The sequence below is a fragment of the Candoia aspera genome, chromosome 1 (genome assembly GCF_035149785.1).
Source record: "Candoia aspera isolate rCanAsp1 chromosome 1, rCanAsp1.hap2, whole genome shotgun sequence".
In the NCBI taxonomy this organism is placed as follows: Eukaryota; Metazoa; Chordata; class Lepidosauria; order Squamata; family Boidae; genus Candoia; species Candoia aspera.
In genome coordinates this window covers 204,796,370-204,821,024 of record NC_086153.1, presented here as the reverse complement: position 1 = coordinate 204,821,024, position 24,655 = coordinate 204,796,370, and the positions used below count along the sequence as shown (strand labels likewise).

Sequence of the window (24,655 nt, the reverse complement as noted above, 5' to 3'; positions counted from 1 at the left end):
GTCCTAGGCATACTTAATGTAATCCTCGTAAGGTTCTACCTTTCCCCTTTATATAGGGGGAAATAACAGCATACTTTCCCTTGTCAGATGCAGATGTTATTTTCACATCTGTGTCTTTCTCTCATTCTCATTTTTTGCAGGAGTCATTCTCAAGGATTTTTCTCACCCACAACCTCTTCCATTCTGGCATTCTCCCAGCCCTCCTTTTCACCCTAACCCCTTAATGTAATTCCATAGACTCTTGCAGCACTCTGTAATATAATTAATTTCATTCTACTTGCAGCAGCTTCCATACCCTCTCTTTTTCTAAGCACTTTCTGTTCCTACTGTTGGGACATTAATACTCCTTCATACCTGCAGTCACTTTACTTTGGTTTCCTTTTCCATCCATGTTTTCCCAAGATCACTCACAGTACTACCAAAAATAATCTGTCTCAAATTTAGAATCTGTCATCAACCTTGCAGTCTTCACTAATTCTCTCAATCATTTATCATAATCAATAAAAACGTGTGTGTGTATGTGTATAGATCTGTCCTTTGCCATGTGTATGCATGAATAGTTATTAAACCATGTATTTGAAAGAGATAGGCCATTTTAAGTAGTCACCAGTCAATCCTGTTGTAATTTTTCTTGGATCTCCGAATGGTCCAATCATTTATTCTGTATTCTCTCATCTCATTCCCTCCCACCCATTCATGTCATTTAGCAGAATAACTTTTCCCCGTGGATCACATTTATTCAGAGTGTTAGTACTGTTTTCCACCACACTCATATTTGGTTCTTCCATTATCATAATTTCCTGGAGTATTACATGCATTTATTTTTTTGATTTACATCTTGCTGCAATCTATGACTCAGCAGCTTCCATAGTATATAATGAAGCAAAAAAAAAAAGAACAACTATGGTTTGACTAAAAGACAATATCATAAAACTATAAAATTAAAGCAACATTACAGCAAATGAGAAAGCAAAACTAAAGAAATAAAATATAGCACAGTTCTTAAACTAGAAGACTGATCTTCAAAATAACTTCATGTAACATTTTCCTGAAGGTCAGTAAGAAGGGGGCCAGCTTGATCTGCATTGGGAGGCTATTCCAAAGCAATGGAGAAGCAGTCTCTTCTAGCTCTATCCCCCATCTCTCAGAAGTGTAGGACTATAAGTAGTTTCTCCCTAAAGGATATAGTGGATTGGCTAAATTCCAGTTGGAGCAGGCAGATATCCATGCCAAGCCTTAAAGGGCTTTATAGATCAACACCAGCACCTTAAGTTATACCCAGAAACCAACTGGCAACCAATGCGGGACCTGCAGAATTGGGGTTATATGCTTCCTGCACCAGGAGCCAGTGAGGATATGCATCCTGGGCTAATTGCAATTTCCAGGTAGTCTTTAAAGGCAGGCCAATGTAAAGCACACTGCAGTAGACCAACTAGGTAATGATGAGGGTGTGAGTTATTGTAGCTAGGTCCTGCTGCACCAGGTAAGATTGCAATGGATGCACCAGCCAAAGCTGGAGAAAGGCCTCTCTAGCCACAGCCTTTGCCTACTTAAACAGTAGGAGCCTTCAAGCAGGAGCCATGAACCCAGATCCCAAGGACCCCAAATTACAAATGTGTTTTTCACAGGTAGTGCTTGTCCACCCAGAGATAACACTGGCGTCAACAGAGAACCTTAATGTTTAAACAGCAATTACTTCTTACTTGGGTTCAGCTTCATTCTGTTCTCTCTCATCTAGACCTCCAAGCCTCAAAATAGGACATTGATAGCATCTTCCCAACAGCTTGTGGTAGTGATATAAAGTTGGGTATCATCAGCATACTATCATTGGATGACCTCTCCCAGAAGTTCAATACAGATATTAAAAAGCAGGGGTGAGAGGACTGATCCCTGCAGCACCCCACATTGCAGAGGCCACCAGAATGATCTTTATCCTCCACTACCAGAGACTGAAACTACCCACTGAAGAAAGAGCAGTGCTACTGCAAGACAGTGTCCCTAGTGCCCCAAGGTAGTCCCATAAGGTACCATGGCTGATGGCATTGAAAGCTGCCAAGAGCTTCAATTTGTTCAGGTGGGGTGCATTACCCCCGTCTAAGTCCCATATAGATCATCCAAGAGAGGCCAGTTTTCCAGTTTTTCCAGTAGAAACTAGGATTTCTAATCTAGAGACTTTTCTTCTATATATATTTCTTCTCTCTCTCTCTATATATATATATATATTTATATTATTTAGAGTGATCTACATAATTATTTTGCTTTAAATGAATTACTTAAGAAGCATTTCATTGCTTTATATAACTATCAGCCAGGAGCTGGAGTAGCCATTTAAAAGTAATGAAATGGCCTAGTTGAAGAAATCTGTTTTCCCCCCCTCTATTTTAAATCCTTGTTCAAGAAGATTTCCGATCTTGGACATGAGTGGCAAGATGCTGTATTCCTCCATTCCTCCAATTTCCAGTTTTGCATTCTGCTTTATGGATTTTTTTTTAAACGATTGTTTCCCAGGACAGCCACATGGGAAAAGCATAACTTAACCCTTTTCTATAAAGCATTGTTTCATCCATATTTTCTATATGTATGATGCAACGAGCTTTGGTTTAACAAACCAGAAGGGATCTCAGAGGACAAACATAAAAGTGGAGGTGTTTGGGCTGAGAATGGAACATCTGAATAGCTTCTAAAAGGCATTGTTGTCAGAAAAAAGACCACAGCATTAGCTTGCTTTGCACTGTGTCTGTAATTCCTGTAACCCTATCTGTATTTCCCTGATATGTAGACTGTCACGATTCTGATCAATAGTCGAATTGGTCTGTACCTTGCTTTTGCCTATGTGATACACAACTCTATGAGTCATAACAAAGCTGTGGCCATTTTACACTTACCTTAACTTGTTTTTGCTTCATGCTCCTGAGCCTGGACATATTCTATATTGTGAATATGCAAAACACTGCCTTATTGAATCGTTCCAGTTGTAGTTTGTACCTAACCAGCTAATAGGGTAAAGCCCATTTGCTTTAAGATATGCAAATCCTAGACTAAAATTCTATCACTGATTTCTTATGTGTAAGAACCTGCTTGACTTGTAATACATTCAGACTATTCTTGCCAATTATCCAATTTGTATACTTCATTAATTGATGGTCCCTTATGTTTCTTTCAGTTTCAAAAACAAATCTTGCAGTACATGAAGACAAGAACAGAGTCCCATATGTCAAGGTAAAAGCACTTCTACCTATAATGGAATTTTTAAAAATTATTTAATTCAAATGCGTTTTGAATTTAGTTCGTGACCACATTTACTTTCTTTTTAAAATATGTATGTCATCTTTCTGCAAATACAGCTAAGGAGACTTGACACTAAGAACTCAAGGTAGTCACAGAATACAAACTGTAAAATATGCTCAATGTCAAATAGATTAGAAGACCCTGAATAATAAAAGACAAAGCCATAAAATCTATAACTCCACGATAAAATTGCCGAAGCACAAGTCTCAACATTATACAAAATAAAGTAAATGGGTAAGCTGGAGGTGGCCAGCCCAAAACCCACCTCTCCACAGACCAAGGCATCTCCCACACTGGCTAGCTCTGGAAAAAACTATCTATCTACAAGTGTTTTGGCAAGGAGTTGAAAGAAGACAGTGATGTGAAATGACTGGCCCTTTTGTGCTTCTGGCATTCTCCCCATTGCTGACCAGTTGACAAAAGAGGCCAGCAATGCAGAAAAAGTCCTTTCACATTGCTGGGTTGTCACAATAACTCACCAGTAGGTCAATGGTTGTGAGAAGTCAGCAGTGTGGAAAAGCTGCTTTCACCCCAGTCACCTTATCCTGATTCTGAAGTCACTCAGCCCATAAGTACTTCAGCCAAGCACAGTGAACCAGGTGGCTTCTGTTCTTCATTAAAGCAATCGGGTTGCTTTAATTGTTCCATCAAAATTATTACTTAAGAGTTACTGGACATAATTTTTCCTTTTTTTTAAGAAAAATTTTGAAGCATACTGCCAAATGTTCTTTGAGATTAATTTTTCACTATCTGTAGTGCACAGATTTTAACTTCTAATAGAATTAAATAAAAAAAAACACTTTTTGTTTCTGAAAATTCCCTAAGATAAAACACTGTGCACTGCAGATTGTGAAAAATTAATCTCAAAGAACATTTGGCAGTATGCTTCAAAATTTTTCTTTAAAAAAAGGAAAAAACCCTCAATTATGTCCAGTAACTCTTAAGTAATAATTTTGATTAAATGATGAAAATCATATCAAAAAATGACTGAGTTAGCCTAGTGTAGCATTCACGAGTCAAATAATTAATACATTCTACATTGAGGCTTGTAAAGTAAAGTGCTTAGCAGGACTACTTGAATTAGATACAAATAAGAAGAATCTGAGCTGTCCACTTTGGAAAGCTGCAATAGGTACTTCTTTTGTTCTTTACCTAATAAGTCATGTTTACTTATTTGCTCATATCTGACAGATAATTATGAGCAGATAACCTGAAATAACAACTTGTCTCCCAAATCATAAAGTATTCTAATGTCAAAACATCTCCATCTATACTCTTGAGACAGAGTTTGATAGAAAAATCATACTCCAAAATATGTATAGTGTCTTTATTTGGCAACGTTTCTAGCATTCTTGAGAGGTTTGCCTATCTAACATGAACAAGCCATTTGTTACTTCTCATTTTATTGTCATTCCTGATTCTGAGTTCCACTGAGATGATGTCATTAGATTCTAAGGTCAGAGTTAGGTAAGCAGTGTACACTTGTCTTTCAGCTGTTGCCTTCTTTCCAGAATTTTTTTCACTTACAGGTAGTCCTCGATCTATGACCATTCGTTCAGCAACTGTTCGAAGTTACAGCAGCACTGAATGAATGGTGTTATGACCAGTCCTTCAAGTTCCAGCTGTCCCAGCACCCCCATGGTCACATGATCACGATCTGGGTGCTTGGCAACTGGTTTCCACTTAACAACTGCTTGCAGCACCACCACCCCCATCACCATTTGATCACCATTTGCAACCTTCTCTGCCACCTTCCCCAGAAAGTCAGTGGGAAAGCTGGCAGAAAAGGTTGCAAGTTGCTGTGGTAAGTCTCCCCCACCCACACAACCTCCCCCAGCCTCTCTGTACTCTGCCACGCTGGCCACTCGCGGACCCCCTCGCACCCTCCCTGACCTGTGCATCTCATGTACCACCTCACACCCTCATGCACCCTTCCAGACCAGCACTGTGCCTCTTGCGCCCTCCCTCGCAGCCTTGCGCACCCTCCCTGACCCTCCGCACCCCTTGCTCCCTCCCCCACCAGGCAGTAGCCACTTCTTACTGACTTTGGTTGTGGGAAGCCAGCAGGAAGTTGCCTCACCTAATAACCATGGGATTTGGTTAACAACAGCAACCGGGACTGTAGGGATTGCTGTTGCTAATTGATGCAGTCATGCTTTATGACTGCATCACTTAGGGATGGAAATTCCAGTCCCGATTGCTATTGTAAGTCGAGGACTACCTATATTGGCTTGTGACTAAATGCTTTGCCTGGGAGATTTTTTTTTGTTTTTCTTCCCTAGTAATCTAATTCAAACTGTGTAGGTAGTACTTCCTTTATCATAAAACTTTTAATTTTTGGTTTTCTTTTTAAATAGTTTTGCTTGGTTAATCATTCCTTTGAAATTAATCAGTTCCATTAATACATAATGAATATGAAATAAACTATAGAGAATTTTTTCCTGTTTATTATTAGTGTAAACTTCAGAATATGTTATACCCAAAACACACTACAGTTGATATGTTAATAGGATATAAAATACAGGTCCCCAATCACATGATGAAATGATGCTCATTCTCTCAAATGGTGAGAGTCTAAAGTGTATTGTAAGATAGGGTCTACAGTAGAATACTTGGATATAGGACAAATTATCCACACAGCTAGGAATGGTTTATCAGGGTCCCTGCCTGCACAAAGAGCAGATCTCTGAGAGCAATTATGTAGACTTTTCAGATTGGTTGTAAGCCAATTATGACCAATGAATGTATTGGCCATACATGGTCATCTTATATTCTTCTGCAGCTGCTTCTCAGTTGTTATCTGAAGTTTTGGGTTGTTTTGAATATAGGCTTATAGATTGAGTTTTGTCTCTGGGTTTTGAGAAGCTATAATTTATTTATTTATTTGTCATATTTCTTTACCACCCAACTCATTATAACTGGTACAGGTTTATTTCCATTCAACTCTTCATCTCAAAAATGTTGCATTTCACATTTCTAGGGCTGCACAGAGAGATTTGTATCTAGTCCTGAAGAAGTTATGGATGTCATTGATGAAGGGAAAACAAACCGTCATGTAGCTGTTACAAGTAAGCATTCATACAATTCTATGTCTGCAATTACATTCTAAAAGCATAATTTCAATTACTGTCATGCTAAAATTATAGTAATTTTACAATAGTCAAGAAAATGTACATTTGCCTCATCAAATCCATTAGTGTCTTCAAATAATCTGTTACATAGCAATTAAATAGATTACTAGATATGTGACTTAAAAGCTTTTTAAAATGATGACTGACATTTTGAAGCTTAAGGTTTTTGGTCTTTGGGTTTTAACATACATATTGAACAAATGCTCTGCAGTTCCTTGCTTCAAGTGGAGATCAGCAATATCTTCCATGGAATATAGACTGTACTGCTGAGCAGCCAGGAGTATTAAACCTGAGTAAATGTTGTCAAGGTTAAATATTTAAAAATATATGGCCATTATTTTCTGAACAGTTAAGTAAGCAATATTCCACAGTTGTAATGGAAAAAGTATTCCATGTGATGATTAGCAGATGAAACTGTAGAAGTACATTTGATTATAAATCATTATAATGTTTTATGATTTAGAATGATGAGAAAACATTCTAGACTTTTTTGAAGCTATTACCGTGTAAACAAAGGACCCAAAAGATATTGTATAGTTGGTATAATAAGGTGTGCCAGGGTTGAACCAGCCCTCTCTTTGGGTACCTTGGTTTGGAGATAACCCACATGTAGGGGTGAACAGTGACTGGAAAATTAGATCCCCAGGCCTTCAGTATAAACCAGTTTCTCACTTCCATACCAGACCTCTGGAGGAACCAGGATTGAAAGGGAAATCTGCACCCCACCCTGGCTCTGGCTAACTAGAGAAAGCGAAAAGAAACAGAACTTTGGGAGTTGATAGCTCAACCAAGCTGAGGCAGGTGTTAGAAAACAATCAGTCAACTCCAGGATTCATTCAAAATAAGTCAACTTTATTAAAGGTGACAAAGGAAGATAAGGTTCCAGACACTCAACACACAGTAAAAAAGAGATAAAATACAACCCCCCTAACACGATTCTAGCCTTATATTCTAGACTAAACTTGGGTTCTTCTCTTTAATCTAGTATCCAAGTGCCTGTCTGAATTTGAAAACAACAAAAACAACTCATTTTCCAACCTTGCCTGAGGTAACCCTCTTCATCCAGGATTCCAGCCACCTCACCAAAAAAAACCAAACAAAAACAAACCCAACCCCCCAAACAAACCCTCCTACCCAAACCCAACAGGCTAGTTCAGCTCCCCCACTAGACTTGGATTTTGAAACAGCTTTTGACAAAACCTCATAATAATAGTGAGAAAGCTGAGCTGTGTCCATTGTTGAGAGGATAGGTGTTCTAATGGATTGGCAGCTGGAAACAGAAAGCAGAGAGTAAACTGGTAATTCTTCCCCTGAGAAGATTGACAGTGGGTTCCATCATGGATCAGCACCAGAACAGATGCCATTTTAAACTGTGTATAGCTGAATAGTTATAGTTTTTATAGCATTGTTGTATAAATGTCTTTGAGTTGTATCCCATGGCTAGCAAATTTAAAAAACAAACATAATTTTAATCTATATTCTTGTTTCTATCAATGAAAAAATAAGTAATAAAATCATTTTTAACTATTAAAATCTTAGAGAAAGAGATGTGTATTTACTAGGGTGTGCCAAACTTTGCTTTGATTTGACAGTTTCAGCTGATTCACACCAAAGCAGGTTCATGAATTGAAAAAGAGAATAGTTTCAAAGCAGCAAATTGAATCAGGTTGTGAAGTATAGGATATCTGAGGGATCGTCTCATACCTATTACATTGACCCGCCCCACCCGGTCATGCAGGGAGGGCATGTTACGGACCCCATCTATAAAAGAATTTCATCTAGCAGGGTCTTGGAAGTGTGCCTTCTCTGTTGTAGCTCCTACCCTTTGGAACATCCTCCCCGCAGAGGTGAGACAGGCCCCCTCACTCCTGGACTTCCGAAAAAGATTAAAGACCTGGTTTTGTCAGCAGGCTTGGAATGGGAGGGGGAATAGTTATACCTGGGGATGGCTAGTGCCCTAAGTGATTTTGAGGGGCCTATTATACTCATGGACTGATTAAGACCTTTCGCCATTTAGATTTTATTATATTTTTATTTTATTGTATTGTATTGCTGTATTGAGTGGTTTTAAATCTTAACCTTGTTTTATTGTAAACTGCCCAGAATCCCCCATGAGGCGGAGTTGGGCGGTGAATAAATGTATAAATAAATTAATTAATTAAAAAAAAATTTTGTATCTTTTCAAAGTACTTCTGAGAATGGATGTTTTTTTCTGCTGCTTCTGGGGTTGTTATAGACAATGCAAACATTCTGCATATTTCCATATATAGAAAACACTGAGAAAGGAGTTGAATGATGTGATGGATTTCCTGAAATTTTATCACCACTGTAAGTTTTAGCACCACGTTAAAAGAGCTATCAGAACTCTTTTAGGGTGCAAAGCTAATATTGCTTTAGGCTTCATTCAGTTTCTCATTCTCAGTTTCATAAATGTGGCCAGCCACAAATCTTAACTTTGTTCTTGTGCACTAACGTGATGCTACACTCTGTGCTGGTCCTGCCAACATAAGTGGGAACAATTTTGCTCTGTGAATCTGGGCTTGACTACGCGGCATATGTGGGGAACAGGGCTCCTTCCAGGCAATTCAGTAAGCTCTCAGAAGGATACAAATAGGTTCAGCACTAATGTGAAATCAGAAATGACTGCTGGAAGGACTGCAGTCACAGGTAAGGACCAATTCTAGTCTTTGCTGACAGAAACAAGGAAAAAAGAAGGATGATGGTTTAATGGAATTTAAAAGAGATGGATAAAAAACCTTCTTAAATAGTAGCATTAGCTTATTGAATTTTCTCTTCATAGACATGAATGAACACAGTTCTAGAAGTCACAGTATCTTTCTAATTAATATCAAACAAGAGAATGTGGAGACCGAAAAAAAACTCAGTGGGAAGCTTTATTTGGTAGATCTTGCTGGAAGTGAAAAGGTAATGATCCTGTTAACTACTATACATAAAATTCTTGACTACAAAGTAGGAACTTTGGAATTCATGACTTAGTGTAATAAAACACATTTGAAATTCATAAAGGATAAGTTTAGATGATTGCCCTGCAAGTAAATTGGATATAATTTGTGCCAGTTCAAAACAACATTTCATTGTGTGATGAGATAGGAGGTAGGCCATTCCTAAATATCTTGCATGCAAGAAAAAGAGAAAATATCCAGAAGAAAATGGGAAGGACTGAAACCTTAGCTGCTGCTGCAAAATTATTTACTTTGAAAAGTCTTTTCAGTCAGGATATGTGAAACATCTTTGAATTGTGGTTTCTAATTTATTTTTTTAAAAAAATCTGTTTCTGAATGTTTCTGAACAAGGTAGCCTCCAAATGTGCTGGATGATCTTTAAATTGTAAAGGTCATTATTTTCTTTGTTGTTGTTGCATCATTGTTCCTTGCTTTTTTACTTTTTTTCCCAGATGCACTTGTCTAGTGGAATTTTTGTTGTTTCCACATCAGTATAGTTGTATGGCATTATCTAGTATTTATCTAACTCAAAATCCTCCTGAAAAGCATTGGACATGTTTCATGCAGTATTTTAAATTTTACCTTCAGATATATAAAGTTGTTATTGGATATTATTGTACACAGTAAAACCTCAATTTAACTGAATTCACATAATTTACATTTTACTTCATTTGCTCTATTTGCAGATAATGTTTACAGATAATGTAAATTGATGCAGTAGATTTACATGACATGAAAACAATTACATATTTAAACTAAAGTCGTAAATAGATGCAAATAACATACTGTATATTACATCAGTTGTCCAAACTGCTTCAGAAACAATGGACACAGTCAATTGGGAGTGAAGCCTGAAGCAAAATCTACTGAATGGAGGTCTGGAAAATTGAGGTTTTATTGTGTAAGAATCTACAAAACTAGGAGAATGATCTGAGGATGCATGCCAGTGTTTAGCTGCAGTCAGATAGATTTGGCCTTCTGAGCTGCTTTTATGGATATTGGAAATGTAAGTGAAATAAGTTTCTGCTGTGTGTTATTCATAGGAAAACAAATACAAATAGTGTAATAATGCTGTTTTGAATGAACTGAAAATGTTGTAGATGTTTCTGATATAACAGATAGTATTATGTGTTGCTTTCAAATGTAACATTATCACTGCCTTTACCTTTCTTTTCAGAGTATGAACTCAGTTCACTTTGAATAGCATATGTTTTTTCTGATAGGTCAGCAAAACTGGAGCTGAGGGTTCGGTTCTTGATGAAGCTAAAAATATTAACAAGTCTCTGTCTGCACTGGGTAATGTGATTTCAGCATTGGCAGAAGGAACTGTAAGTAATCCATCCGTCCTTCCGTCCTTCTGTCCTTCCGTCCTTCCTTCCGTCCTTCCTTCCTTCCTTCCGTCCTTCCTTCTGTCCTTCCGTCCTTCCTTCCGTCCGTCCTTCTGTCCTTCCGTCCGTCCTTCTGTCCTTCCGTCCTTCCTTCCTTCTGTCCTTCCGTCCGTCCTTCCGTCCTTCCTTCCATCCGTCCGTCCTTCCGTCCGTCCTTCCTTCCGTCCTTCCGTCCGTCCGTCCGTCCTTCCGTCCTTCCGTCCGTCTGTCCTTCCGTCCTTCCTTCCGTCCTTCCTTCCTTCCTTCCTCAGTGTAGAGAACATGTCCCTGCAACTTAAGCTTAAAATAGATAGAAGAAATAACCAGCACTATAGCCAACAGCAACCAGCCCAGCATTATTGTCTATGATGGAAGTATGTTAGGTCCCATTGATAAGTACATTCGTGAATAACTATTTGTTTCACACATACAGATGTTTGCATCATATTGTTGTAGTTGATGCTACTGGGATAGCTAGTCTGAGCAAATGGCTTATTATATGGAATTATTTATGCCTGGGTGGTGGTGTATGCAGACACCCATTAGATTGTACAGATGAAAAATTTGAACAAACAGAAGGTGCCACTGAACAGAGAGATGAAAACATAGGGGGAAAAACTGAGAAAACACAAAAAGCTGTTTTTCTCAACCAAAATGTTGAAAGAAAAGAATATTGAGCAATTAAATACGTTATGCATTTTAAAAATTATTATTGTATCAGTTAAAAATACACTGAAAATATATTGCACCCACACTCCCACATATATACCAAGATACGTAATTCATAGTTTGGAAGGCATTTATGTACAGAAATCCAAATTATAGCGTTTCCAACAAATGTCAACAACAGCTTCTGGGGGTGTTTTTTGGTGTATGCTTCAAACTCTTATCCTTCTTAATTAGAAAACACACGTCCCGTATCGAGACAGCAAAATGACCCGAATTCTCCAAGACTCCTTAGGTGGTAACTGTAGAACCACCATTGTCATTTGCTGTTCCCCATCCATTTTCAATGAAGCGGAAACCAAGTCTACTCTAATGTTTGGACAAAGGTGAGCAAACGTATCTGTCTTGAAAAACATTATGCCTTTTATTACTGACCTTTACTTAGTTACCAAGAAAGTTACAGTTGGTTAAAGAGCAAACTAACTGAAAACCGAGATTATTTTAAGTATAAAATTGAATAAAAAGGTGCCATGTATTGTGTGAATACAAAGGAGTTGTGTTTTATGCTTTAAGAAATATATGTATATTTCTGCTCTAATTCTTTTAAAGGAAGACAATAATGACTGATTGCTATTTAATTACATGTCGCATTATTTATTTATATATCAGATTTATTTCCCACCCATCTCACTCAGAGAGCGACTTGTTTAGTAAAATGTACTAAGAAATGAGAACCAGTTTGGTGTAGTGGTTAAGGCATCAGGCTAGAAACCGGGAGTCTGTGAGTTCTAGTCCTGCCTGAGGTACAAAGCCGACTGGGTGACCTTGGGCCAGTCCCTCTCTCTCAGCCCTAGGAAGCAGGCAAGAGCAAACCACTTCTGAAAAACCTTGCCAAGAAAACTGCAGGGACTTGTCCAGGCAGTCTCCAAGAATAGGACACAATTGAATGGATTAAAAAAGAAAAACCTAAGAAATACAAAAGAGGATTGCAGCAAGATTTCTCAGCAGAAATTATATTAGTCAATTAAAGTTGAATGTGAAAATATTGATGGACCTGAGAACTTCCACTAACAAACAGCAGTGATATTCTGATAGTTCTGAGAAAGTGGTCAAGAATAAAATTGCACATGCAGCAAAAGAATTTTCTTTGTGGTTTAATTTTATGCATCAGTGCTTTGCTGGCTCAAGGTCTGACGTGACTGTATTGATTTTCTAGCAATTATGTTGATATGAATAGCTATTTCTACCATAAATCAGATATGTGAGTGTAGCTAACATTCTCTGAAACCTATAAGAACATCAAGACTTCTATTCTAATCTTCAGGCAGCATCAGACCGCAATAGCAGTGTTAGAAACTTAGTGAAATTTGTTTCAATGGCTCTGGTGGAGCAGGGAGTAAAGGTCTCACATATAACAGACGATAAATCCAAAAAAATGAAGTGAAGCATTTCTCTTCAATATTTGTATTCTCCAATAAAATGCAACCTAATTAGCATAATAGATAAAAATGCCAAACACAAGGCCATTTATTGTTAAAAACAACATATAAAACACATTAAATTGGTTGAAATAATTCCAAAACATGTATATGGGGGGAATATGTATGTTATGAATATGATAGTATGTGTAAAATTTAATATGAAGACAGATTAGTTTATCCTTACTCCTAGATAAGTATATACAGGGCTGTAAAGTTAATATGGCCTTGGTTGTAGTAAAGTGAACAATCACTTGACATTTCAAACTCTGATTAAACCATTTTAATGGATTGCTTTGGGGGTGAAGAGATGACATACAATATATAGCTAATTTTCAGTCATCTTGAGCCACTTTTTTGAAAATGTGTTTCCTTGCATTCCTTGGTGCAGAAGACTGACTTTTTTATTCACTGTAAAGGACTAAAGAAGATATTGATGTAAAAAGAGGATCTTTTTACCTATGGGGATTTCAAAGAAAAATGAGCCAAGAATCAGAGAAAAGAAAATAATCAAATTTCCCATTCATAGATACTGCTGATTCTAAAACTAGTTGAATTTGCCTTTTTTTTTTTTAGAATCTAACAGTTATTTCAGTTCTGCATTTCAGCTGGATATTTTTTGTTAATTTGTGAAGAAGGGATAGATTTAGTTTTTATTTCAGGATGCCTTTGGAATTTGAATGCATTAATATAAGCTTCATTTGAGAACTAAGAAGAGGTTATCAGCCCTTGTTCTTGCACATTCTCCAAGTTGCTCATTTTGCAGTTTGTATGTGTATGTCATAGAATCACAGAGTTGGAAGGTCATCTTAGTCATTGTAGACTAAGAGGTCATCAAATCCAGCATGCTGCAGGATTCATTATACCATCCCTGATAGATGATTGTCCAGTCTCTGTTTGAAATGTATGGAAGTATATGTTTTCCTTTTAAATTTTGATTGCCAAACCTTGAGATTTCATAAGGGGATATATATGGGAAGCATGTTTGTCATGCAAGTGTACAACTCACAGTATACGTAAGCTTGAGAATACTCTGCAGTTCATAAAAGACTCTAATCCTCATGTATAGAGGTTTTGATGGTGAGGGACAGGCCGGGTGCGTTCTCTCAGTGCCACATTTCCTCCCCTTCTTCCCTTTTGTCATCACCTAGCCACCTCTTCCTTGCTGTTTTTCCTTTTATCATACCCTACTGGTAAAGGGCTGGGCTGACCTAAGCTTCCTTATTGGCAGCACTTTTGGGGATTCCCATGTGACAAGACAATAAAACATGGGTGTTCTAGGAAGTCTGTCAGTGTGAAAACCAGTCAGATTAGATCCCCCATCACTGCCAGGCAAGCAGATATGGGGCTCTCTTAGAGTAACTTGAATATTTCAGCCAATATAAGTGACCTGGGCAGTGTTTCCTGTGAGCCTTGCTCACTGGAGGAAGGACAGAGGAAAGGCCAAATAGGCTGATATGCAACTGCAGATGTGGCATTGTCAAAACTTGTATTAGCCCTACAGGGTGATCAGAACATTCAGCACCAGTTACTAGGAGATAAGTTGGGAAACTATATAAAATAAATGACAAAATATGAAACCACTGTACTAATTACTGAATCCAAAGACAAATTTGTACTGTAGTTGCAGCATTAGTTGACATTTGAATATTTACCTATTAAACAGAGTGGATTAGCTAAGACTGTGGATACCTGGTTTGTTTTGTTTTCTGGACAGAGCAAAAACAATTAAGAATACAGTTTCTGTAAATCTTGAGTTGACTGCTGAGGAATGGAAGAAGAAATATGAAAAAGAGAAGGAAAAAAACAAGACATTAAAGAATGTTATCCAGCATCTGGAGATGGAACTGAATAGGTGGCGGAATGGTGAGTTACTGTTGAGAAACTGTGTTAAAAAAAAATAAAGTTAGCCAAATATTTGCAGTGCTAGAACAATTATAATGTTCTTTTTCCTTTATATCTCTCTAAATATATCAATACAGTTCATTCCTAGGCAGAGACCCAGTTCTGTTGTGGTGCTGCTTTTTTCATTAACTGCATAGGGTAGAACAAGCATTGGGTCTGCACAACCCTCTTCTTGCATGATGGTTTCAGTGCAGAGAACCAGGCTTGGAAGAAACAAGAGTTTTAGTCATAGAAAAGCCTTGGTTAATAAGTTAGAACAGTAAGGCAGGAGTTATATTTTAGTTTGTCATTAGCTTCAAAGCTAATAAAGGCACTCCATGCCAAAGGTATTATGTGATAGTAAAAGCTCAATGCTGTTTCTGGGTTCATAAACCATAGTGTATGAAGTTAGCATTCTTAAAGTTATTTTGTTATGATAGATAAGAATAATACAAGTTATGAATACATGTTCACAAAACCTAATTTCATGATTAAAAAGCTGTAGGTGAAAAGCTAAATACTGTAGAGCTCTTCCTTCACTAGAGTACACCTATAGTCTAAGAACCTGCTAGTGCATCACCCTTTATTGGCTATTAGTTTGTCCTTGACAACATGCTAGGTTTGGGAATGGATGTTAGCACAGAATTTAGCTACATTGCAAGAAATGCTTAATTTGTGTTGCTACAAAGATATAGAAGTAAAACCCAGAAACAGAATTGGGCCTGAACTGCTAAGGTATTAACTCTGTCAAAGGAGATAAGATTATAGTTTAGCATGATTGGTTTGGAGTAAACGCCTGCTGGCTTCTGTTAATTGTAGCATGCTTATCTGAGTGCTCACAAGCATGCTGTTTAATGATCTGTTCAAGGACTTTGCCCAGTATAGATGTAAAGCTGCCATGTCTGTAGTTTCCTGGGTCCTCCTCCTCTCCTTTTTTAAAGATGAAGATGATATTTGGAGGATTCTCTGATTCTGTATTCTAAATTACTTGTATACTGTTGTTCAAGTTCATATGCCAAACCATATGCCAAATAAATAAATATTCTTATTTATTGGTTTATATATTGTAATTAATATTTTTATGGTTTTAATTCCTGATTTTATTGTAAACCACCCAGAGTCCCCCTTTTGGGGGAGATGGGCAGTAATAGAAATTTGAAAAATAAATAAATAAATAAATAAATAAATAAGCATAATATTTCTTAGTTTTTGATACTCTTGAATAGTTGGTTTACCTTTAGCAAAATTGTTAACTCATATAGTTAAAACTTCTGGAATTTGAGAGGCAACTTAAAATATCAGGGTCAAACAAGCAATGTAGTGAATGTTGTAACCATGTATATTGCTGTTGAGCAGTTTGGTTTTTAAAAAAGGAATTATATTCCTTTTAAAAAAATTTTACAGAGCATCTTTACATATTCTTTGGTTAAGAGTAATTATCTCCTTTTCAGCCCACAATTTCTACCTCCCCCTTTCCTGCTATTTTTAAATAAGAATAATTTGAAAGTGTCAATTTCTCATGAGATCTAAAATTTTAATTTCCCCCAGTAAGGCTGAAATATGTCAGGCTTTATTAAGTGCTAGAAGCATCATAAGATTTAGACTATAATTAGAACCAAAAACGTGCCAGGATTTTAGAGATATTGAATAATAACTTTGAACCTACAGTATAATAAAACACATTCAACTATTATCTACACTTTCCATATATGTTGGAAAATACATTCTTATCCATCCCTTAAAAATCACCTTCGGTATGTTTCTAGAGCTGTTTATGGAATTAATAATGTTTATAATGCAATCTTATGCATATGTACTCAGATTTTGAATAGGACTTAATGCCAGATAAACACGCAAAGGTCTGTAGCCTAGTTAAGTCCACTTTAGTCATTACTGTACAGACACTTGAAGCTTAGTTATGATGTATCTGTGATTTATCATGGTTTTTGAAGTTCGTTTTTAGGAACAAAAAATGGACTGCTGCCAGATTAGTTCCTTTGATACTGATTATCCCAAACTTATTTTCACTGATAGTCTTGCTACTGAAGTTATTATTTTGTGTATATAAATACATTACCTTTCTTTTTCTAAATACTTTTTCCTCTTAAGTTGTGTGCAGCTGACTTCTAAAAACTATCTCTAAATCTGTTGTCACCACTGGAGATTTACTCTTTAGCGGACCTGGAAGCCTTTCTTTACTGGCATCATGAAAATCCTGAGATGGCCAATCATTTGAGGGAAATCAGAACTAGAATATCGTGTGTGTCATGAATTCCCAGTTTATCTTATGAATATTTCATCTGCAGAATTTTAATATTTCTGCATAATTGGGTATCTCAATATAAACTTCTCAGGTAAATTGATGGATTATGTACTATGTGAAATCCTAGCAGGAAGTGCTTACAAAGTTACCACAATGAAGTTACAGTTACCATGAATTGTAAGAGAACATGTTGATTCCAGGGGGTCCTTTGCAGCTCCTTTAGTAGGAGCGGAGTCCTAGCAAGAGCTTCCCATTGAGAGACTTGCACAAGGTAGTAGTTTCCTATAATTAAAGTGACCACGTTGCTGAAAGATTTGGTAGCTCTTCAGAATATTAGAAGCGGTTTTGTGTCTGTAGGGAGAAATGGGACCCTACAAAAATCATCCCAGTCCCTTCCTCTAACTCAGGCAACATGCTGTTAGGTATGTCTGGATCCAATCCAAAGAGTCTAATTGTCTCTTAATAATGATAAAATCTAGCAAAAAAAGATCTTCTGCTTAAAAACATGCTGTAGGGGAACAAATGAGGTCTCTGAATAATCCAACTTCAGCTGTATTTATTTGTTCATAGTTCTGGATGTCTGACAGTTCTGACTGCAGAGCTGAATTCCTTAAAGTTTATCCGTAAGTACCAACAGGTATGGTGACATAAAGGTAAGAATAGTAAAGATTTAGGCTTACTCTCTTGGGATCTGTTGTGTTTTCAGGAGAGGCTGTTCCAGAGGAAGAGCAGATCAGTGCAAAAGACCAGAAGAACTTGGAGCCATGTGACAACACACCTATCATTGATAACATTGTTCCACTTGTTGCGGGTATCTCCACTGAGGAAAAGCGGAAATATGAAGAAGAAGTTACTAGTCTCTACAGACAGCTGGATGATAAGGTCCATTAATAATTTCCTTCCAGTAATAAATTATTACTTATTATTTCTAAGGAAAATTTTCACCAGATCTAAAATCAACGTATGCCTCAAACTACAAAATCTAAAACTACTAGTATTTTCATTCTCACAAGCTTTCTGTTCAGTTCTGCTGAAGTTGGTAAATTAAAATGGTTTCCTTTTAATCCCCAATAATCAGTCAAATTATCAAATAATTTCTTACGGAAAGACAAGAAAAATATAGAAGCTTCACTACTATAAATGTAGGTTTCCCTTACTGAAAGTAAAACTTGTTTGCTTGTATACCTGAAGTTCAGTGATAGATAACCGTAAAAGCTATACAGCTTGCATAAGGTTGCAGTGATATGTAGGAAAATCCAGCAACTTTGGTGGGTTGTAGATCTGAGGTTTAGTTTAGTGTAATAAAACTACATCTAGATTGTGTAACTAAATCACACCACATATCAGAAGTCTAGAACATTAAACATGCTATGGAAGAGTTCCAGCTCAGCTTTCCAGTTTCCTCTATTTACAGACGTTTCTCTTTCTTACTTCCTTGTGAGAATATTTCATCATGGAAGTCCCTGCATATACACTGAAGCAGCACAATTATATTTAGGTGACTGACTTTAATGGTAAATGTCTATGTGTTGCAATAATGTCCTTTTTAAAGATAAGATTTAAAAATGAAGAGAGATTCTTACCTGATGATAATTCCAACTGCATCTTCTCATCATGTTTGTGATGAGAAGATGCAGTTGTTACATTCAGGCATTACTTGACTCAGTAATAATGTCCAGAGTTTCATCTCTTCCTTGCCTTCCAGTATAGGATTAAAATGTAAGGAAATCAGAAAATCTTATAATAAGTTGAATATGAGAAATGAATAAGGAGACACTCATTCACAATCTTCCTAATATTCTTCACCCATGCTAACAGACATTTAAAAATTTCTGTGGCAGCTCTTTAATTTTACTTAACAAAAACTTAATAGTTATTTAATTCCATTTAACATTGGCTGTGACAGTGCTAAGCTGAAATAACTGCTTTGATATAGTGTGGAGTCTTTTAAAACAGTGGTACACAATCTATTTTAGGATTAGAGTAATGCTTGGAAAAGTGGAAAAAACTAAGCATGGTCAGGTCAAAGGAACAGAACAAAGACAAAAGCCACATATAATTTAATTTATATATAAATGTAAAATAGTAGCTGCTTCAAGTCAAGCTCAATCCCTATTGACTTCATGCACTTGTTTGTATCTTGGCAACAATGGGGATATGATTTGCCATTGCTTTCTTTGGGAAGTTTATCAGCTTGTCACTAGTCTACAACCCTGAAATTTCCTAATGGTCATCCATCCAACCCTGCTTACATTTTGGAGATCAACAAATATGCTACTAGCTGCTATAGGCTATGTAAATGCAGTTGGCCTTAATTAAATATAGTTTAATGTATATGTAGAATAATTTTCCTATTCTACAACATTAAAAATTACATTTTTTGCAGGGTCTTTGGATGCCACAATCAAAATATTGGAGGACTGCAAATTGGGCACCTCTGCACCTTACAAAGTCACTCATAATTATTTGAAGGCACCCCCTGTGTGTGATCAGAAGTAACTGCCTCCACATAGAGACTCTTGTCTGATATATGCTTATATTTTGATTCTGAAATGCTGATTAAGTGATATATGCATTCAGAAATATACATAGTGGCTTTATTAATAAGGTATGCAAGTGGGATGATTATTTATTACATTAAATGGTCTATGCCTATATAATTTGTTTGCTTTCAGATTTATGTACAGGTATTGTAGGGAAATCTGGGCATTTTGCTTTCACCAAATATTTATTTTACGAGGTTTGTATGCTGCTCTATCATGGATAGAATCTATCTATGTGGTGGCTAGGAGTTGAAAGTGACTTGATGGCACATAATCAGTGCTGCTCTAATCACCAACCAACTTTGAGCATATTACATCCTACCATAGATAAGATTAAAACAGGAACATAATCAAATAAATGACATTACATGATAAAACATTCTTATGCAGAGGAATCATAACCTTCATAATAATCTGTTCTCACACAGGAGTTTTCTCTCTCAATTCATCCCCCCATCAAAGCCTGCCAAAATAGCCAGGCTTTGATTGCCTTCCTATATCCTAATAATGTCAGGGGAGATCAAAGTCTGGGTGCGGGGATGCTGTTCTAGGGAAGGGGGGCAGCTAATGAGAAGGCTGCCTCCAAGACCCCGGCACATGACAGGTTTTAAAGGAGGGGACCTGGAAGGAGCCACTCTTCCTGATTTAATTGGGTGAGCAGAAACTACTGGAAACAGCTAGTCCCATACATATCCAGGTCCTGAGCTGTTCGTTCAGCACCCATAAACCAACCAGTGACTCAAAGTAGCAGTGTTATATGGGCACACCGAGCTGTTATTCAAGCTGCTGCATTCTGGAGTAGCTGTAGTTTCTGAGTGGTCTTCATAGGCAGTGACTGTAATTCTTTAAGGTGGGAAAATTGTGATCTTGCAGCAAACAGTAAAGAACACATTGTATATCTTCATGTTGAAGAATGGCATAGTTTTCTGTCACCAAAGGTTTCATTATATGAAGTTTCACAAGGAAAATAAGGAATTCTTGGTAATAAAATTGTAGTGTATTTATATATAAAATGTATGATTTTGTAAGGAAAGAAGAAGAAGTGAGATGTCTTTAGAAACAGCTGTTGATTGTACAGGTGATAAATGAAAGCCAGATGACACTATTGTGATGTCAAGCTTTGAAAGATACTTCTGTGTTCTGTAGATTTAATCTTGCATTCATTAAATTGGGGACCAGATAAGATTGATTTATGATTCTACTTGGTTGCATCTGTTAAGAGTGATATGTTTTAGTGATAAAGATTGGAACAAAGTTCTGTACTCTGCAAATTATGTTTAATGGTTTATTTTCCTGCTGTGCAACAATGGTACATTCAGTGTCCACAATATTTTAAATCGGGGAGAAATATTGTATCTACTTTTACATTGGTGGTATAAGAGCTGGTGAGGTGGGAATCAGAAGTTCTCAGGATAGATATAACTGGTATGTAAATGCTGAAGATATTTGCCCCAATCTCAAGGATAGGAAAAGAATGGCCAAATTTCCATTGACTTGAAAAAAGGCCTAGAATTTAATCCCTGGAAGAGAGGGAGAAAGATAAAAGAAATAGCTTTATTTCTGTGTTCTGCATATTTATGGCTTTTCTGTTGTCTGCTATAAAGCAACTGAACTAGTTGGTTTTGTATGTGAGCTTCTGCTAGAAGCAAGTTCCTGAATATGGGGTGAAGTATCTGAAAAGCCAAGATTTACTGCCAGGCCTAGTGTGAAATCTAGCCAATTTTAAGGCATAAAAATGAAAGAAATAGAAAAAGAAACATTTTTTTTTTTGTCCATTGCAGGATGATGAAATTAACCAACAGAGTCAGTTGGCTGAGAAACTAAAACAACAGATGTTGGATCAAGAGGAAGTAAGTATTTTATGTATGTATGTATGTATTTATGCATGCCCCTAGACTAATACAACACAAACACAAAATTTAAAATACAATATAAAACAAAAAACACCTGAAACAATTAATAATGAGAAGACAGTATCATTGACTTCTTCACACCATAACTATTGCTAGAAACTTGGCAACCTTTATAGTGGTTGACCAAGTTAAGTTCTGCAGAAATAAGATTGTAACCTCTTGATCATAAAGGCAAATAACATTTCTAACAATCAGATTTATGACTGCCAGATGCCATGGGTGGTACAATGGGCAATGTGACAATACATGGGTTACTGATTCAAACTCTCACATACTAGTAGACTAATATATTTGTCTATAGTCTCCATAACAGATGCACCAATTTGAGCCAATGTAAAAAATCTCCAATGTGGAATATGTAAGAGGTTATAAAGATAACTAGGAATTGTCCATGAAGACCCTGTAATTATATCATAATAAGGGTGGGTGATTTTACCACTATCATTTTGTAGGTCTAAATTCCAATCCTCTTTTTATGTTTGATTAATGCTTTATCTGGGCTGAGTGATGATATTGCCAAGAGCAAGATGCCAGATCAGAATCAGTTTCTTGTGGGTGTTGTCCAAACATTTGCCAGGATTATGTACATGGTATGTTGAGTCTGAATTCCTTCAGAATTTAATTGCTAAATTATGAATTCAGTTGCTGAATTAATTTCTATATTGTGAAGGTTAAGTTTGGGGTATATTTACTTGGTTAATGTAATACAGAAAACTTACCAGGGACTGTTTTTTAGCTTCTAACACAATTTTTTTTCCAATAGTAAATGGGGGCTACCACAGAGGCCCACCATTCAGAATTTATTTTCAGTAGTTCTGGCAAAACCATATCTTTGTTACATCCTTCCTAATTTGGAATAAAACTGAATATAATACTTTTGAATTATTTTATTTTTGTTCACTACTTTAGCTACTTAATCTCTCTCTGTGTGTGTGTTTCAGCTCTTAGCTTCCACCAGGAGAGATTATGAGAAAATCCAAGAGGAACTCACTCGTCTTCAAATTGAAAATGAAGCTGCAAAAGAGGAAGTTAAAGAAGTTCTTCAGGCTTTGGAGGAACTAGCTGTTAATTATGACCAGAAATCACAAGAAGTGGAGGACAAGATGAGAGCTAATGAACAGCTGGCAGATGAACTTGCACTGAAAACAGTAGGAACAATCCTCATTAATCTTCATTCCTAGATACATTTATACCAATTTGTATATGCCTTTTATGAATCCCAACTAAAACCTCATTAAATGCCCCAGCTGTTTGAAGTGCATGTTAAAGCAAAAAGTGAATTTTCTTTAGCAAACTGCTATGCACCAGTTTTGTGAAAAAAATTATTTCACTTGATATTGACCATACTTTTGTTGCACTGAATGCTGAAATGGTGTGTCCATCTTTAAGATTTGTCTGATATAATAATTTTCTGCTGGAAAATATATGAGAAGATACTCTTATTACTTTATTTCCCATTGCATACTGGGCATTTAACAGCAAAATAATTTGGTAGCAGAAACAGCATTCTAGTTTTTTCCAGTGGCTTTATCTGCTTTAGCTACTGCTTAGGCAGACTAGCAATTTCCATATGTGCACCTCTGTGCAAGTTTTAAAATGGAAGCTATTTCTACCTTCCATTGATTCTACCTTCTGGAATTAGTGAGTTTCCAGAAGGTATTGTTGGAGAATATTTCTCTGCCACATAACAGCTAGGTTATGGGTTTTTTCATGCTGTTTAATGCCTACCTGAAACTGGGACATAGAGTGAGAGCATCGTTTTGAATACTCCATCTCTGCCAAACTTCCATAAGATACGAAATAAATACAAATAAATAGTTGAGCTTAAATATAAATCCCACTACCTGATCTAGAATTCTGGGGTTCCTCTTAATTCAGTGAGAGCAAATATGAATGAATGTTACAAAAAGAATGAACGTAACAAAAGGTGAACGTATTCTGTATTATGGTAGAGAGCTAAATTATTGTTTATATCCCAAGTGAAATGTGATGCTCAGTTTGAGGCTTCTTTACATAAGTAGGCTGTGGGTGTTTGATTCATATCCCTAAATTTTTAGGAAACTGTGCCTGTCCAAACACATTTAATGTAGAAAACACAGTGTAACTTCAGAAAACAAAGTATTTTTAAAAAACTGTGATATGCAATTGCTTTTCAACATAGTTAAGATCAGTGGGTAAGCTGTTGTTGTTATTTTGCAGTCTGCTCTGTCAACTACACAAAGAGAGCTGGGACAGTTGCAAGAACTTAGTAATCATCAGAAAAAGAGAGCTACTGAAATACTGAATTTATTGCTTAAGGACCTGGGAGAGATTGGTGGAATCATTGGTACTAATGATGTGAAAACAGTAAGTTGCCTGTATTGCAGGAAACATACAGTGGTTCAAGAGAGAAATATTTCAACTTTAACAGTGATGACTAAATTAAAAGTAGCCCTCGAGGATGGTAAATCACGTTCAAATGTCTGTATGTCTTTATAAGACTGTTGTGTTTTGAGACACCCAGCAACAGGGTCCACAGGAGAAGGGATGAAAATCAGCAAGATGGTGGTTGTGGCATCGTGATCTAAGCCCCACCCTTTTTGTACATGCATTGATGCTGTGTATTTGATGTTTTGTATCTGTTATTCATTAGTTGTGCATCTCTCAAAGATCTCCCTTTGCATCTTTCTGCTATGTGGACTTCCCAGAATTTTCACCCAACATGGCCACTGCTGAGTATCTCAGCTTCCTGAACACTCAGCAGTGGCCATGCTGGATGAAAATCCTGGGAAGTCCACATACCAGAAAGACGCAAAGGCTGGAGAAGATCGTTATATATTGTGCAGATTCCAATCTTTACAACTAAACCAAGATCTATGTAAAAAGCTGCCAGATTTGGTCCCAGTGTGGGGTGAGCAGGTTATATGGAATGCACTTGATCAATACAGCCACTATTTGGTCAGTGTAATACTTTTTATTTTTATTATTACATTCTCTTTCTGAATAAACTGTCTTTATTGGAAATAAGAGGCACTGTTGGCATTGAAGGCTGGCAAGTTTATTGCAGTGTAGACTTTTATGGGACTAGAGCCAATGAGTTGTAGGGGGAGAGAAAAATAAATTGTATACAGTAGAACCAATAGTTATGACTGTATAAAGACGTTCCATGTATCTTTTACG

At 36.7% G+C, this 24,655-nt stretch overlaps 1 protein-coding gene across 1 annotated transcript in view; it reads left to right on the top strand.

Annotated features, from left to right (window-relative positions):
- KIF5C (kinesin family member 5C) overlaps positions 1–24,655 on the top strand; it is an 83,393-nt gene that overhangs the window by 40,347 nt on the left and 18,391 nt on the right. Inside the window, exons 6-15 of the mRNA XM_063318378.1 lie at positions 3,164–3,219; positions 6,269–6,356; positions 9,220–9,344; positions 10,606–10,710; positions 11,653–11,801; positions 14,611–14,759; positions 17,747–17,922; positions 21,365–21,433; positions 22,438–22,644; positions 23,696–23,842. Of these exons, the coding sequence (XP_063174448.1) occupies positions 3,164–3,219; positions 6,269–6,356; positions 9,220–9,344; positions 10,606–10,710; positions 11,653–11,801; positions 14,611–14,759; positions 17,747–17,922; positions 21,365–21,433; positions 22,438–22,644; positions 23,696–23,842 (1,271 nt within the window). The remainder of the gene's footprint in view (positions 1–3,163; positions 3,220–6,268; positions 6,357–9,219; positions 9,345–10,605; positions 10,711–11,652; positions 11,802–14,610; positions 14,760–17,746; positions 17,923–21,364; positions 21,434–22,437; positions 22,645–23,695; positions 23,843–24,655) is intronic.